The 16,936-nt window shown below is 47.4% G+C and overlaps 1 protein-coding gene across 4 annotated transcripts in view; it reads left to right on the forward strand.

Moving 5' to 3' along the window:
• Positions 1–8,258: 8,258 nt before the first annotated feature.
• RBBP8NL (RBBP8 N-terminal like) overlaps positions 8,259–16,936 on the forward strand; it is a 65,357-nt gene continuing 56,679 nt past the window's right edge. The window contains exons 1-2 of one of the 4 annotated variants that reach the window (XM_006126203.4): positions 8,259–8,473; positions 11,860–11,912. In XM_006126203.4, the coding sequence (XP_006126265.3) occupies positions 11,891–11,912 (22 nt within the window). In that variant the 5' untranslated portion in view covers positions 8,259–8,473; positions 11,860–11,890. Of the gene's footprint in view, positions 8,586–11,859; positions 11,913–14,904; positions 15,028–16,936 lie in introns of those variants that run through there. The other 3 variants (XM_025186164.2, XM_014575086.3, XM_075901084.1) reach the window with 3 other exon arrangements.

Below are 16,936 nucleotides of genomic sequence, written 5' to 3' on the forward strand. Positions count from 1 at the left end.
CTTGTTGTAATGGGCCATGAAACCAGTGCCTTTGTTAAGCCCATGATTGTTAGTGTCCAGCGCAGTTACAAATTTTAGTTCCCAGGCTTGGTGTTGTGCAGGTTCCCATTCAAGACAAGGACTGAGTGGTCCAGAGGGGCCGACAGAGTTGCCGGACCCCTGGGCAAAGTGGTAGTGGGACAGTCTGGCTCCATGCTTCATGAAGGGGTAGGTCCTCAGGCAGAAGGGGTGGAGCTGAGGCTCCAGAGGCAATTTAAAAGGCCCCGGGCTCCAGCTGCCACTGCTGCTGCAGTATCCTTGGCCCTTTTGAATCACTGAGCCCCAGGACAGTTGTCCCCTATGCTCGCCCCCATCAGCAGGTCTAAAGTCTTCAGATATGGGGTGGCTATTCTGAAAGGAGTGTTCCCCTGTGGGCTATCGGTTGCTTTTGTCTTTCATCATTTTTCTGCGTGCTCATTCAAGGGAATAGCGATTCCTGGTTTCACTCAGACTTCTGTTGTTGGGACAACACAAGCATATAGGAATCCCTTATGCTTAATCATCCGTCCCACCACGTATGTAGCTCAGGCAGACGTTCTGGTTACCTTCTCCAGACCTGTGCTCTACAAAGAGCTCTATGAAGCTTAAAGTTTGACCCTTCCATGCAGGGGCATTGCGTATCATAGGCAGGGGAAGGTATTGCCTTTCCCACACCACCAGCCTGGCCCCACCCACATTCCATGCACCTACTGTAGGCATACTGGGGCGGAGTGTTGCTGCCCCCAAGTACCTGCCTTCTCTATGCCCCAGTGCTGGGGAGGCTGGAACTAAATGCCTCTCTGCCTCCTCGTGGTGCGGGGGATGGGGTATTGGCTCCTGTGGGGGGCAGGACCTGGGCAGAAGGGGCAGGACTGGGGGTAGGGCTGGAGGCAAAGAAGCTGGTCCATTAAAAGATATTACCTCACCTACCTTGTGCCTCTAAAAATAATGTTGGTTGTAATGTTCTGCGGGGTCCATGCGTTGGGTTAGTCGTTGATAAGGGAATCTCTATTTTAAAAATATATTTAATCTAACTATGGTTTTCTCTGAAAGAAATCGTTGATTTTTTCCAGATGTATTAACCTGGAGTTGTTAGCTCAGAGAAATGACACCCTTTATCCTGGATTTAAATAGGAAACAATTTGCTAATTGGGAAGAGCATTTTTCCTCTCTTCCATTACATATTTTGCTCTGATTTCCTAACTATGGTTCCACTCCTCCATACTCTCATCTTTATTATCTGAGCAGTCCCATTGAAATCAGTAAAATTGTTCGTAGTAGTAAAGTTAAGCATGTGGTGCAGTGTTCACAAGATCAAGGCCTATAAGAAGGCAAGCAACTCATCTTACGTCACACCATCAACCCTTTTGGAAAGGCTTCCTCCACCCCAGATAAATTGCTGCCTGTTTTCTTGTAAGTATCTTCCAGGGACAGGAAACCAGTGGAAAAGAAATACAGTGTATGTACAAAGAATGGTTTCTAAATCAGGATTTTTAACACAAGTTTTGGAGGCTGTTCCTAAAGGTCTTTAAAAGGTTAAAGAAACTCATTCCTGCCTGCTCCCTATTTGACCCAGTGCCAGTCCCGCAAACTCGGGCATGCACTTTAAAGTGAATGTACAAATGGCCTACTATCAGGAAGCACTGTACAAATACAGGATGTCAGGCTTGTACAGGAGACATTAATACCAAAGCTCTTTTTTTGGCTACTGTTGATATGTGAGTGTGATAAAACCTGGGAACAGGCTAATGGTGCCATTGGTGTATTGTGTCTTTAAATACCAGTGCCTCTTTCTTAGCTTAGAAATCACCCCTGTTGGTTAATTCCAATAAATGTGATGTTCTTTAGAAGTTTATAGTGATGGTGGACAATCAGTTTGTCTTGGCCTTTGCTTGCCACATTCTTACAGGGCCTTTCCACCTTCATAATGCAGGGGGAAAGGTTCAGATGCATGAAATCTCCTCAGATATCCAGTCAAAGGGATCACAAAGGATAGAATCCATCCAGAGTAAAACGGAACGCACATTCTAAACAGGAGCACGCCTACTCTGACATACACACGCTGACGAGTCCTTGTTAATCTTGTTTGGGAACCTGAGCTAAACAGAGGACGCTCTGCCTTCGCCGGGTACACATCCCATTCATGGGCAGATCTGAGAGAATTCTCAGGACCATTCTTGAAGGCCCAGAGTTGTAGTCCATTGTTTGCTCTGTGGTTTGTTTTTGAAAGTTGGCTAGCAACCTCTGGTGGATAGTACTTGTAATATACAATGATCTACTAGTGACTGCCTGCTCTTCCTTCTGCATAAGAAAACAATAGAGCTGCTGGGCTGAAAAAATTTGAATGGGGGAGATTTTAATCCCCTCTTTGAGAAATCTTTCTCTTCGGTTCTCTACAGGTTCTCAAACAGCCTTCACCACAATATTATCTGAGCCCATTTTTGGTGGGCATTAACTGATGTGGCTAAGATCTACCATGAGTTCATTTGCTCTTTCCTCTCAATCTCTCTCTCGGGGGGAGGGGGGGAGGAGAAGTGTGTGTGTGTGTGGTTTTGATGGGGTTTGTGGAGGATAGTGTGTGTGTGTGTGTGTGTGTGTGTGTGTGTGTGTGTGTGTGTGTGTGTGGTTTTGATTGGGTTTGTGGAGGAGTGTGTGTGTGTGTGTGTGTGTGTGTGTGTGTGTGTGTGTGTGTGTAGGATTGCAAAACCAAGAGGAAGATGCTACGAAAAGTGTCTAAAGCTTATTCATAATACTGTCTGTAGCTCTTGTCATGCTGCAGGAATCCCAAATACTTTACAATTATATATACCTAGCCCCTTTGGAATAGAGCCACCTCCAGGATGGGGAGACACTGACACATAACACGCTCAGCAACATGGAGAGAGGGAAGCTGTAGCCAAGAGTGCAGTGTCTAAGCAGCTCAGAACAGGACCCTGAATTGCAACCTGATTTGAAAGGCCTGATAGTAGGGAGGAGCCTACATGGGTTTGTTATACTGCTACCTCTGGGCTATCTTGGTTCACAGACCTGAGAACCAGGTCCAATGCTGGTTCCACCACACCAGCACTGCTCACTCAGAGCACATTAGACCAGGGATGGGCAATAATTTTCACAGGGGGGCCACTTACTGAATTTTGGTACATGGTCACAGGCTGGCTCTGCCTGGGGCAGAAGGGGCGGGGCTGAGGGGACTAGCCTCCTCCCAGAGTTGCCTGTGGCCAGAGGCTCTGAATTAAAAACACAGCTAAGGGCTCGCAGCTCCTGGCCCCGCTGCTACCATGCTGCCTGGCAGCCACCCGAGATTACTGCAGCTATGTAAAGAGCTCATCGCTCCTGGTGGCAGCTCTGCACTGGCAGGGGCTGGAGCCATGAGCCATTTAAATAGGATCCTGCCATCTGAGCCACCACCTGGAAATTCAGTGGCACAGGCAGCAGGATATAAATAGAAAGTGGACAGATGCAGTCTGTGGGATACCTCTGGTATCCCAAAATAACATTGCAGTGTAGACATACCTTAAGTGAGGCCAGAATCAGGCCCTACAATAAGTGTTTCACACCTGAAGTATAGATTATGAAGTCATGGAAGGTGTGGAGGGTATAAGTTACTATTCCGCTGGGGAGACCCGGCACAATGTGGAGAGGAAGGATGTTTTTCCCTTAGAACTCTGGCATCTAAGGAGATTCCCTTCAGAAATACAAGGGGTGCTGGGAAGTGAGTTTTGAGGGGGGATTTGAAGGTGAAGAGGCGAGGCTTGACCCAGGGAAAGCGGGAGACAGCTGTTCCAACAGCTTTGATTTAAAAAAGTACCAGCATGTTCAGGCCTTTTGACCATGATATGAGCCCATACCCTTGAGTTTGGTTTAATTTCAACAGATTTAGGTGCAGCAGTTCCTTCCCATCCCATCTGTCTCATCCCACCCAGTTTTCATGGCGATGTATAGCACACCCTCATAAATTTGAAGTGGAGGTGGAGGTTTTTAATTCGCACTGACGTGATACACAGTAAGGCCCCCTTCATGGTGATTAGGTTTATGATGTCAATAAAACTCCTGGAGCCCATGCTGACAAGGTCAGTGATGATTGATCGCCTGTAGAAATGTTTCTTAACCCGTCACTGAAATGCCTGTTAATAAGCAAAAACTGAGGAAACTAACAAGAAATGCTACATCGAGGCTGGGAGTCTGACTTCAAACCATGAAACCAAGACATTCGGAATTTTACTCCTGCTTCCTTAATTCTACAGCGTCCCTAATGGACCAACACATGTAGGAACTGATTTGGGCCCATTGGTCCATATTTGTTCTGTATGATTGTTTGTTTGTACTATGGTATTGGCTAGGGACCCCGTTGTGATAAACACTGTGCAAACACAGAACAAAAAGATGGTCCCTGATCCAAAGAGCTGACAATTGTAGTATAAGACAGACACAGCTGATGGATCAAAACAAACAGAGAGGAGCACAAGGAACCAATGAGATAATGCTGTCTAATACTTAAACCCAGAGGGGTAATATGGTCTGGAAACAGAGCCATCCTGGGGATTTATGGGCCCCTACATAGTTCTACTAAACTGGTGCTCCTGTGCCCAATGGCAGCTGGGGAGCTGACAATTTTCTAGAAATGTGATTTTATCATCTTCAGCAACACACCAATGAAATGTTTTTAAAGCAAATTTTAACCGAAGATCCTATAAACTAACCCAGTAAATTCAGAAAATGACAGAATATACCTGCTCATCAAGTCTAGTACTCTGCCCTCATGGCAGGACCAAGTGTAATCACCACCTGGCAGATTTGAACCTGGGACCTCTGAAGCAGAGTATACAAGCTTCTACCCTATGAGCTAAAAGTCAGCTGGCTCCCAGCCCATGCAGTAGAGGTCTCTTGGTCTTAACTGTTGCTGTCATCTAGGTACCACTTGCATTGCTCAGTAACCACACTGTGGGTACGTCTAGACTACAGGCTTTTGTCGACAGAAGTTTTGTCAACAGATACTGTCGACAAAACTTCTGTCGACAAAGAGCGTCTACACTACATTCAGTTCAGTCGACAAAGCAAGCTGCTTTGTCGACATGGTAGTGTGGATGCAAAGGACAGTTTACATGCAATAACACCTTCTGTCGACAGAAACTCTGTCAACAGAAGGCGTTATGCCTCGTAAAATGAGGTTTACCAGCGTCGACAAAACTGCTGAGTTCTGTCGACGTTATGTCGACAGAACTCAGCGGTAGTGTGGACACAGGTATAGTTTGGTCGACAAAAGTCCACTTTTGTCGACCAAACCCTGTAGTCTAGACACACCCTGTAAGTGTGTGGGTTACATAAGCACCATCTAGATCATCCCTGATGGGTGTCTGTCTAACCTGCTCTTAAATATCTCCAGTGATGGAGATTCCACAACCTCCTAGGGCAATTTATTCCAGTGTTTAACCACCCTGACAGTTAGAAAGTTTTTCCTGATGTCGAACTTAACTCCCCCCCCCCTTGCTGCAATTTAAGCCCATTGCTTCTTGTCCTATCTTCAGAGGCCTAGGAGAACATTTTTTCTCCCTCCTCCTTATAACACCCTGTTAGATACTTGAAACCGGCTATCATGTCCCCTCTCAGTCCTCTCTTTTCTAAACTAAACAAGCCCAGTTCTTTCAGTCTTCCCTCATAGCTCATGTTTTCTAGGCCTTTAATCATTTTTGTTGCTCTTCTCTGGACCTTCTCCAATTTCTGCACATCTTTCTTGACATGTGGTGCCCAGAACTGGGCACATTATATACTATGATGTATATGTTTGGATCCATCAGCCCGCTATATTTCACCATGTTAGTCCGTCCACCCCTAATTGACATATCCCTCGGCGACATAAACTATCTGCCGGGAACGAGCAAGTATGAAAGGGGCCAAAAGACACTTGGTAGCTATTTGCTCTTTCAGCGAGCTCCTGTGGAGCCCTCAGCCAATAGTAATGAACCCCGAGTTGCTTTGTGACCTCACTTTCCCACAAAGAGCAAGCAAGGCGTTGCATACACGTGGTGCCACACACGGTCCTGACGGGTCTCCTAAGGCCCACAGCTGATTGGTTGGCTTGTTTCCCCAGCCTGCTACTGACACAATACTGGTGTGCACGCACCTGCTTAGGAACGGCAGCGCCTCAGCCCCCGGGCAACCTGACACAGTACCAGTGAAGTGCAAAATTGAGGTTTTGCAGCCAAGGGTGGTATAAGGCAGGGGTGGGGAACCATTTTTGGGTCAGGGGCCGCTGACTCACAAAAAAATCAGTTGGGGGCTGCACACAAGTGAGAAGCAAAAAAAAAAAAACCCCTTCATTGATGTGGCCCCCAACTGAGGAGGAGACACTTTCCACATTCCCCTCCCACACCAGAGCCTAAGGGGCCCAGCCTAGTAGATTTGTGTATTCCAGCCCTGTGGTAGGGCATCGGGGGGCTGGAGTGCCAGCACAGGCTCCCCCATGCTGGGGGGAGGGCCATGAGCCTCGGGGGCCAGATACAGGCAAGCCGAGGGCCTCATCTGGCCCCTGGCCCTGAGGTTCCCCATCCCTGGGGGATGAGTGGAGGCCGCCTGCAGGATGACGTTAGGAACATTGCCAGGGGATGGTTGGCTCTAACATAGATACTCTTGATGAGCCAGATCCTCCGCTGGTGTAAATCAGTGTAGCAACATTGACATCAATGGACTTCCGTCAGTTTACACCAGCTGAGGATTCTGCCTCTTAGCTGGGAGCTGAGACTCTCTGTGCAGCTACAGAGCAGGTGTGATCTGGGCAACAGCAGGGTAACCCTCCCTAGCCCGGCTGCACCACCAAAATACTCCTACCCTGTTTGGAGGAATCTCCTTCAGGGGCAAGAGTTTGCGCTCCATGTCCACTGGGGTCTGGGCTTCTTTGCCAGTTGGTCCCAGTTGCAGTGACGGCGTTAGTGGGTGTTTGGTTTCCTTAGACAAATGTTGTCATACGCTTTTAGCTCAAGGGGCAGCCTGGGCTGCTACGGAACTGAAAGGAGAGCTTGTTGGAGGGGGGGACTCTATCATCTTTTTGACAGAGTCTCCCAACCTGCTGCAGAGGCAGCTACCATGCTGTGTTTCGTTACCGATGCAGCACGTTAGAGGGGCAAGTCCCTGCGTGCTCTCTCTGCCATTCTCTCACTGTGTCTCGCAGAGACTTTACCATCGCCCGTTCTCTCTTGGCTCATCTCCTTACTCGGGAGTCAAAGTCTTTTAGATAGTAAATACACGTTTTGCACGTTTAAACTGTGCAAATGAGCGCCCCTCCAGAAGCAAATCAATTCTCCTACAGGGGAAAAATCAGCTGGCAAGTAAAGAGGAAATGCAGGTTGGTTTCCTGCTTGTATAGTGAGCTACGTGGTTCCATGCAGGGAAGAAGACAATATTTCTGCCCCAAAAGCCTTAATCTATGCTTTTTTTTTTTTGCTTTTTTTTATAAACAAAGCAGCCCTCTTTTGCACGGCTTCCAGGACTGTCAGTGGTGCAAGAATGGTGGAAGCTCTAGTGCAGATGTCTCACTGATTTTTTTCGCTGCCATGCCATCAAGACTCAGGGCAGGGGGACGTGGGCAGGGTGCTAAAAACATGGTCCCGTCTGCACTCGCATTCCCACTATTAGAGGTATATCAAAGGTGGTGCCACAGCGAGCTATTAAGAGTGCATGGTTTAGTGGAGTGTGCACTGGTTTGGGAGTGTCCTGATGGTTTAGTGTTGTAATCCTAGCTCTACCAATGGCTTTGGATGGGTATGTCACATCTCTGTGCCTCAGTTTACCCATGTACACACACACCTGTTTTGTCTGTCTTTTCATTTAGATCATAAACTCTCTCTGGTTCAATACATTTCTCTTTTAGCACAATGGGCCCCCATCTCAGTTGGGCCCACATAGCTGTATTGTAACATTCATGTTGTTAGCCCGCCCCTAAAAAATCCCTAATGGGCACCAGCGTGGTGGAGTCAGCAGCCTTGTTCAAATGGAATGTGAGTAGAAGGATTAAACGGGATGTCATGGTGCTTTCTCTGTAAAATAACTACGTTATGTAAAAAGACGGAAAACAAAAATCCCACTGTTATGGCAGATGCATTATTTAAATGGGCCAGGTTGTTAACATGAGTTGAGTTCAACCAACAGCACAAGTTGAACTATAATTACAGGAAAACAATCAAATCCCTATCTGAGTTCATAACAAACTGGTCTTACCGCTTTTGTGTATTATAGCAGAACTTGTTTGGCAGCTTGGACGAAGCCGTGCCGCCTTTCTGCTGCTGGGTTAAAGAAACGTAAACCAGTAGAGCAAGTTGGACAGAAAAGAAAAAATTATGGCTTATTGTCTGTGCAAGTTCACCCACACTGCTCCCTTCTATCTCCCCAATGACTGCAGACTGACCACGGCTTAAGGCAAGCGAGTGCCGGCGGAGTCGAGAGAGGCGAGCAGCAACGCAGAGTGAGTAACATTGTGCATGGAGTGACCTTTATCTAGCCCTGGCATCCCAGGCAAAGTCACGGAGCAAGGAGGGGAAGAGCTGATTCGTTCTGTGCCCACAATGGAGGAAGAGGTGAGGAGGGAAAGCACGTCAGTGCTCAGAGCTGCTGCTGTCACTCATCAGTGCCTTGAATCAGGTTCAATTTTTAACCGAATATGTGGAGTTGTTCAGGGATTCAGGGGGAGGGAGGCTCCCCTTCCAGATTTGGTAGGCGATCCAGAGAAAGTTGGAATTCTACTGCATCAGCTGGCTTCATTGCCTGCTGCAAAGTGAGGGGGAAACAGCTTGAAGCAGCATCTGAGCTAGCCAGGCCAGCAGAGACCACATTGAGTAGTAATTCCATTTCCGTGGTGGGGGTCTTGGTTGTCCATGTTGGTCTTTTTGCTAAATGGAGGTGCAGCCGGTCAAAATGTGGGGGTCCTGAGCAGGAGATTGATCCTGCTTTGGGCAGGGGGTTGGACTCCATCTCCTGAGGTCTCTTCCAACCCTGAGATTCTATGATAACTGTCTTGAAAAATATAAACAGTTGTTACAAGGAGAAGGAAGAAAAATCCTCTCAAGTTGTGAGGATAGGACAAGAAGCTTAAATTGCAGTAAGGGCAGGTTAGGCTGGACATGGAGAAAAAACATCCAAACTGTCAGGGTGGTCAAGCACCGGAATAAATTGCCTAGGACAGTTGTGGAAACTCCATCATTAAAGATTTTAAAGAGCAGGTTAGCCACACCTGCCCCCCCCCCCCCTGCAACTTACAACAGTCCTGCTAATATCATGTCCCTGCTTTAGTTTTCCAAACTAAACAAACACCATTTTTTTTCAGTCTTCCCAGTCAAAGGCCATGTTTTCTAGTCCTTTAATCATTTTTGTAGCTTTTCTCTGGTCTTTCTCCAATTTGTCCATGTCTTCCCTAAAATGTGGCACTCAGAACTGGTTACAATACTCCAGTTAGGCTTAATCAATGCGGAGTAGAGAGGAAGAATGACTTCTCATGTCTGGCTTACAGCTGTCCTGCTAATTCAGCCCAGAGTGATGTTTGCTTTTTTTGCAATAATGTTACACTGTTGACTCATATTTCGGCTTGCGATTCACTGTGACAAAAGCCCCGCACAATTTGTATCCTCTTCTGCATCTGTAGCCACAAAAATAAGCCCCGGATATTGGCATCCACATCCGCGGATTCAGATACCCATGGATATAAAGTAGATGTTGGTGGATTTGCAGGGCTCTGTATCTTATTCTTGTATAGCAGCTTGTTTGCTGTCTGCAATATCGTTTAGTCGTAGGATTCCCTGGCTGTTTTACAACACTGTAAATGAGACAACTAAGACATCTGTTCAGCAAGATATTTAAGCACGTGCTGAACTTTAAGCATGTGAATTATTCCTCTGGCATCAATGGTAGTTTTTGTGGGCTTACAGCTGGGCATATACTAAAGTATCTTTCTGAATAGATTTAATTTGCCTGGCGAACAGAGTCATAAAAATGGGGGAAAAAAGCATTTGGTTTCCTTAGAGCCTTATTCAAACATGGCAGGATACAAATGTCTTTGCCTCCTTGAATTGGGTGAGGACAGGGAAAGGGGTGAACATGTTCTAACCAGTCAGCAAATATGCAGTGCAGTAGGGCAGCTTGAATGTAACAGCTGCCTAGATGCGCTTTGTGGCAGTAGCTTTGGTTTGGAGGCTGGCTTACGGCTTCAAGAAATGCACATTTCAGCTAGTTGCACACCAGAGAAGGGAGCTGTCTAACCCACAAAAAGTAGAATCTTCAAGTTGTTTCAACAGCAGCTGTACATGCCCCCACTGTGGCCAGACAATTAAGGATACTGAGTGTCTACATCAAAGGCTCTCAGTCAAGCACATTCAGAAACAGTCACTCATTCTCACTACCCCCTGCCACAAGGGCATTCTCTTCCCCAGGCAATCAGGAGGCCAACTGAGGCACAGAGTAGGCCAGTGGCTTGCCTGGGACTGCACAACTGAGGAAAATGGCAGAGGTGGAAATAGAATTCAGACCACCTGACTCCCAGCCCTGTTTGGCTCACTGGATGGCAGTCCCATTACCATCCTTAACACCTTCCAGGCTCACACTCTAACTGCTGTCATTGTGCTGCTCAAATTACCCGAAAGGTGCATTTAGAACAAAGTGCATTAATCGGAACATTGACTCTATTATTTGTGTAACGCCGACAGGCAGAATTGAACCTGGAACCTCTGGAACTTAGAGCATGAGCCCCTCCTGCATGAGCCAAAAGCCAGGTGCCTCTCAGCTAAGGCTGTAGAACAGAGTCATAATTCTCTCTGGAAGTGCCACCAGTTGGGACAATACACCACACCCAGCAAACACTGGAGGCTCTAGCATATCTTACTGTAACTGCCTGGGTGCCCTGGTATGTGTATTGTGTATGCACAACAAGGCATCTTTATGGCCCCGTGGACCTGTTTTGCGCTCCGTGCCCTCACATTCCATTAACCTGAAGGAACATGCACCTAATAACAGTCCAAAGAGATATGAGAGAGAGAAGATTTTTTGATGCATAGCATCTCTGACAGATCACAGCCCTGTATTATACAACCACTTGAGTGAGCAGCCCTGAGAAGCGGTGAGGCAGCTAGAGCAGGGATAAGATGGGGATGAAATTGAAGGAAAGTGCATGCTTTACCCAGGAGAGCATCCACCTAGCCCAGTCTGACCACAAGGTACTATGCTAGGCAGCAATGGTGTGCTCATAAAGAGAGAATGGTTTCCTACCTAGTTATTCTATTGATTTTGCTGACCAGTATCAATGCCTTGCTAAAAGGATTGCAGAGGTTTTGTGTTGAATTTATTTCAATACAGGTTGAACCTCTCTATTCTGGCACGTTTTGGTCTGGCAACATCTGTGGTCCAGCTTGATTTTAGTTAGCCAGATTCCACTTATCATGGGTATGGTCAAGTTTCCCGTGATCCCATAAAGTTTGTTTTCAGCTGCCAGTCCTGGCTCTCAGTGTTCTGTGCTGTTATTTAGCTTGAATGTATCTTTAAATGTTCTCTAAAAGCCCAGTAAGCAGCGGAAGTGTTGGTAATGCTGCTAGATAGATAGATGCTGGTAGACAGGATACTGGGTTAGAAGGACCTTTGGTCTGACCCAGTACGGCCGTTCTTATGTTCTTATGTAGATACTGTTGACTTCCCGCGGTCTGAACATTTCTCTGGTTCAGCAGTGGTCAAGTCCTAAGGGTGCCAGACTAGAGAGGTTCAACCTGTAATAACAATAAGCCAATAGGGTGATTTATGTCTCCAGAGAGCTTTCCAAATGCTGACTAACCATTTGCACTGCAACATGTAGACTATGTTTCTGATTTGCAGCTCTCTCGTTGCTTTGGGAATGCTAACCTAGATGCCACGGGGATTGGCAGCAGGTAAGGCAGCTGTACTGATAAGAAGAAATGTATTGATCCACACAGGGTGCAGATGGGGGTGGTAACATGCATTGGGCTGTTTTGCGAGCAAGAAGGATGGGGCATGTTGCCAGATTTTGACTTCTATCTCTCTAATGGGGCAGGAATATTACTTACCAAAATAGCTAGATTTGGGGTGTTTGAGTGAATAGGAAACTGGATTGCAGTGCAGAGGACTAGCTAGTGGAAATGACTAGCCAGATTTTATGGAAGCAGAATATAATGGCCCAAGATGGAACTGGGCTTTATTGCCCCTGCTGTTGTGAAAAGGGAAATATTTCCTGACTGTAAAGACTTCAGCTCTAGCCAGTGCACGGCCTTTCGGGGAGTCATACCAGGCGGTTATAATCCATCTGCAAATGCCCTACCGAGAGTTCCCCACTCAGAGGGGAGCTCCTCCACTGGTGCATCTCTACTGCAGTCACATCTTCCCTCCTGCTCCTGGTGCAGAGGGGGAGGCGTGGACAGGAGGAGGTTTGTGTAGCTCTTTAGGGAGGGCTGGTTGGGATTTACTGCCGAGGTGTCCTCACAAGTCTCTGGCTCCATTGATGATGGTAACCAGAAGGCTGCTTGTGTGTGTGCTCAGTGAAGTGGGCCGTGTCGACTTGTGCATTTAGTCTCCACAGCAGACCCCCAGAAAGCCCCCAAAGACCACAAACCAGATAAGGATCGAAGGTGCCAGGCCAGATTTATTGTAAAGTGAAGTACAGTAATAGTTGTCAGTAGACTACTGAACCACTACACATTTGTACTTGCCACAATGGAATGACTCAGTAAGTGGGAAATTTCCACTGCCCCCTAGGTCATTCAAAGGCTATCTCCCCCAAAACACCACATTATATACAGGTGCAAACAAATCACACCTCACTGCTGACGTTGTCAAGTTACCACCCTCTGACGCTACTTAGCTACCACCCATCAACCTGTACCTCGTGGCTTGATTAGATCATCATGCTGTCATTTTAGTCCTTTTCCTGAACCTGAGGCTGTATCTGTGGGGAGTGAGTACCAAGATTGTTTTTAATGAGCTAGTGGTACCACCTGATTTCAACTTATGACCAGTACCAATTATTGTTCCGCAGTCAGTACCTAGCACCAATGAGTGTTTTACACTCTCCGCCCTGTTCGTGCCAAGTTCTGTGGGCTGGGGCCTGCCTCTTGCTCACAGCTTAGCTTTGCTTCATGTTAGCCATGTTTTGTCCATTGGAGTAGGCCTCAGGCCTCAGATCAGGCCTGTGCTGCATGGGCTTCTGTTTTAGGCCTTCATCTGACTATAGTTTGCACCAGTTAAGCTTCATTCCAGTGGCTCCCTATAAAGCTGCCTGGCAGCAGCTTTAAAATTCATCGCAGCCACGACTGGTCCAAGAATGAGGAAGCAGAAGCTGACTCCCTCACAGCCCACACGGCCACTTATCTAAAGGGTTACCCCTCTGGCAGCACAGCGCCATGCTGGGGCACTGGCTGGGTACTGAGTCAGAGGAAAGAATGCCACATGCCCGATGACCAACAGCACCTGCGTGTTCGTGATGAAAGATTTCCCAACCGGGGCTCCCCTGGCTTGACCCTGCTTAGCTCAAGAGCCCAGCATGATCACAGAAATGTTGAAGTGTGGGTGCAAGGCTGATGGGAGTGTCCTTTGAGCGATCAAACAGAGACAACTCGCAGATCATCTGTTCCAGGTTTAAGATCTGCTCCAGCCTCCTCTGCCCGCAGGGCTTGGGAAGCTTCAGATCTCTGGGGGCAGGTAGAATGAATGAGGCTCTTTTTGCCTTTTTGCCTTTCATCTTAATTATTGGCCTGATGAAATCTCAGGCCTGGCCTGAAGGTAGTGAAAGAGTCAAGAAGAAGGTGACAGGTAAGCTGCAGAGAGGAGCAAAGTCGGATGAGCATTAAACTGTGAGAACAGTGGTTCTCAAACTTTTTGACCTGCGACCTACCCCACTCACTGCAAACCTTTCCAAGGACCACCAGCCAACCACCCATGATGACAAAATGGGTGTTGGGGAGGTGGGTCTGGTCAGGAGGTAGGGTGCAGGAGCAGGCTGAGAATGGGAAGTCTGGGAGGGAGGAAGGGCGAAGGAGCATAGTGAGGGGTGTCAGCTGGAAGGGGGTGCAGGAGGATGATGGGGGTGTGAGATCTTGGCAGAAGGGGGGCGCGTGGGGATGATGACTGTGTACGGTGCTTACCTGGCACCGTACTGCTCTCCGGGCACCACTCTCCGCTGCCCCCATGGGCTGTGATCCCAGCCAATGGGAGCAGCAGGGAAACCCTCCAGATGAGCAGTTTCCTGTGAGGCCATCTCCCCCCCTGGGGGGAGTGGCAGCATGTGGAGCCGCTTCCTTACCCCACAAGCCTGAGAATCTCCCCTCATCCCAGCAGCGAGAAGCCAGCGCTGGTGTGCCTTCCTTACGGGTCAGGGGAGGGGTTGGGACTGGAGAGCTGAGGCAGGGCTGGAGCACCCAAACAGGCCCCACACGGCTAGGGGAAGCCCACGACCCATTTGCAAGATGGTCATGGACCACTAGTGCTCTGCAGACCACGCTTTGAAAATCACGGTGTCAGTGGATGCTTTTGATCAATCCAAGGAAAAAGCGGTTTGGTTGAAAGCCAAGGAGACCCTTCCTTTCATCTCCATCTGCCTGATAGTAACAATGCCAACAGCTGACCTTCTTTAATGTGAAACTCCCTGGTTTTAAAAGATGCCTCAGATTGGATCTTCTTACTGGGCAAAGCCAATCAGAGCACACCATTGGGTTCTGCTTTGTAAGTCTGACCCACAGCAGCACACCCCATTCTTATAAATAACGCTGACAACAACAGCCAACTCGTTAAGGATTTGATTATCCGCATTGTTTCCAATGCATGAAAATTTTTTCTGTTTATTTGCATGCTCACCACCCAGACTCAAGATGCACTAGCACCTCATTATTCTGCAGCAGCAGAGGTTTGTGGCTTATAGCAACACAGATACAATGAATTACTCGGACAAAAATCTTTTTTCTTTCTTAATTATACAATCCCAGGCATCATTTGTGGAACAGGACACGTGGAGAGCACAATATGAGCTGCAATGAGGTAGGAATCTGCATTTATGAGCCCTATGGAGGCCATTTTTCTAAGCGCTGCTTGTCAAATTTGCAAGACACATTTTGAATGCCTGCAATTCAACTGTGGGTGCCTATCAAAAACTAAAAGTGTAAGAAGCTTGACTACCCATAATTTAATTAGCCACAGTCGGGCATACATTTTGGGTACTCAAAAGCAGGTGGGTAGCAGGCAGTTGTTTCCCCTCCAGAATGTTCATGCACCTTTCTCCCCGCCCCATAAGCCCCATTTGCATACAAAACCTGGCATGCATATGTGGGATGCAGAATGCAAGAGGATTCTTGGTCTTCCGATAGCCTGGTATGGAAATATGGTATTTAACTGGTGCACAAGCACTTTTGCAGGTATCTGGTTTCAAACATGTGGCCCTTGGAGGCTGAAATAATCTTGGAACAGGCAAACCCTTCAGGGAGCATCAAACTCTTCCCTAGACCATACCAGCATCTTGTCCAAAAACAGGCCTCTACCACTAGAGTTGAAGGAGAATCTCCATTAGTTGTTAGCAGTGCGGGATCTATAGCACCAAGTGGAGAGATGCTGATTCCATTCACAAGAGAGGAGTGGAATATTCTTCTGCACCAAAAAATTAACACCTCTCACTTAAGATTGAATAGGGTTAGCTTGATAACAGAATATGGTGTATATTGACTGATATCATGGTGTGCATTGTTATCGAAAGTCTTACTAGATTATTTTCAACCTGAATTCCAAAACATAAAGGTTTCATTAAGGAGAGGGACTGTGGCTCAGGGTTGGAATATAGGTGTGTGAGTCAGGTGTTCTGAAGTCTGTTCCTGGCTCTGCCCTTGCCTCTCTCCATGTCCTTGTCCCTGACCCTTAATCTCTGTGCTCCTCAGTTTAACCACCAATAAAATGTGGGTAATAATAGTTCCTTGCCCACTTCACAAAGGATTGAGAGACCAAATTAATTAAGGTCTCTCACATATGGGATTGTCAGATTCCGCTGGTTTCTGTCTGCATAGGTTTTTTTTCCTACTAGTATTGCGAAAGTGACACCCACATAAAGCCAGGGCACGTGAAGTGACATGAATGTTGACTGCACACAATATTGACTGTGCTCCTCCTCTGTCCAATCAAAGCACAGCAATAGTTCAATCAGCACACCCCGCACATTCTAGATAGGCAAGTGCAGTGAGCAAAACTATGCTGTCCTGGGAGACTATCTTTGTAAGGACAGTCTTGTGGTCCACTGAGCTGACGGAGGCCACTCGTGCGGCCCAAACTGGCTTAGGTTGCCCCTCGCTGATCTGTGGGACTGCTCCAGTGAGTCAGGCTCTTTCCATGTGTAAAGCTGCAGCATTGGCCCCAAATGGAGACTGGCCTTTGTGACAAGGAGACATGAGAATCTGTCCTGACCTGCCATATTTCAGCAGGGATTCGGTGAATCTAGTGATCGATAAGGGGTCTTACCCCCCTCAGTTGGCTGCATGCCCAGGACGGGAGGTAGAGTTAACATAGCAAGGGGAAAATACCAAGCCAGCTTTGACTTTTTCCAAAGTAGTCAAAGCTGCCTCTAAGCAATGGGGGCCTGACAACCAGTGTGCTTTTTTTGGTAATTGTTTCCATTGGTGTACAATGGCAAAACAGACGTCACTGGACTGAAGTGAATTCATAACTGCGCAGGCTGGGACTTGAAAACGCTGCTTTCTCTGGCTGGATTTGCTCTTGAGTTTTCTCTAGCACTAAAATACTGAATGTAAATAAAGAAGAGCGGTGACTCTGGCAAAGCCTGCTGTTCCATGCAGAGCCTGCTGTAAAATCGTGGTGCTGCCATTCAAGTTTAACTTGTTTTGAAGCAATTGCAATGTACTTAACTACGTAAAAAGGAGGGTGCTAGGATCCAGAGCCAGCAACCCAA

Source organism: Pelodiscus sinensis, chromosome 18, assembly GCF_049634645.1.
Source record: "Pelodiscus sinensis isolate JC-2024 chromosome 18, ASM4963464v1, whole genome shotgun sequence".
NCBI lineage: Eukaryota > Metazoa > Chordata > Testudines > Trionychidae > Pelodiscus > Pelodiscus sinensis.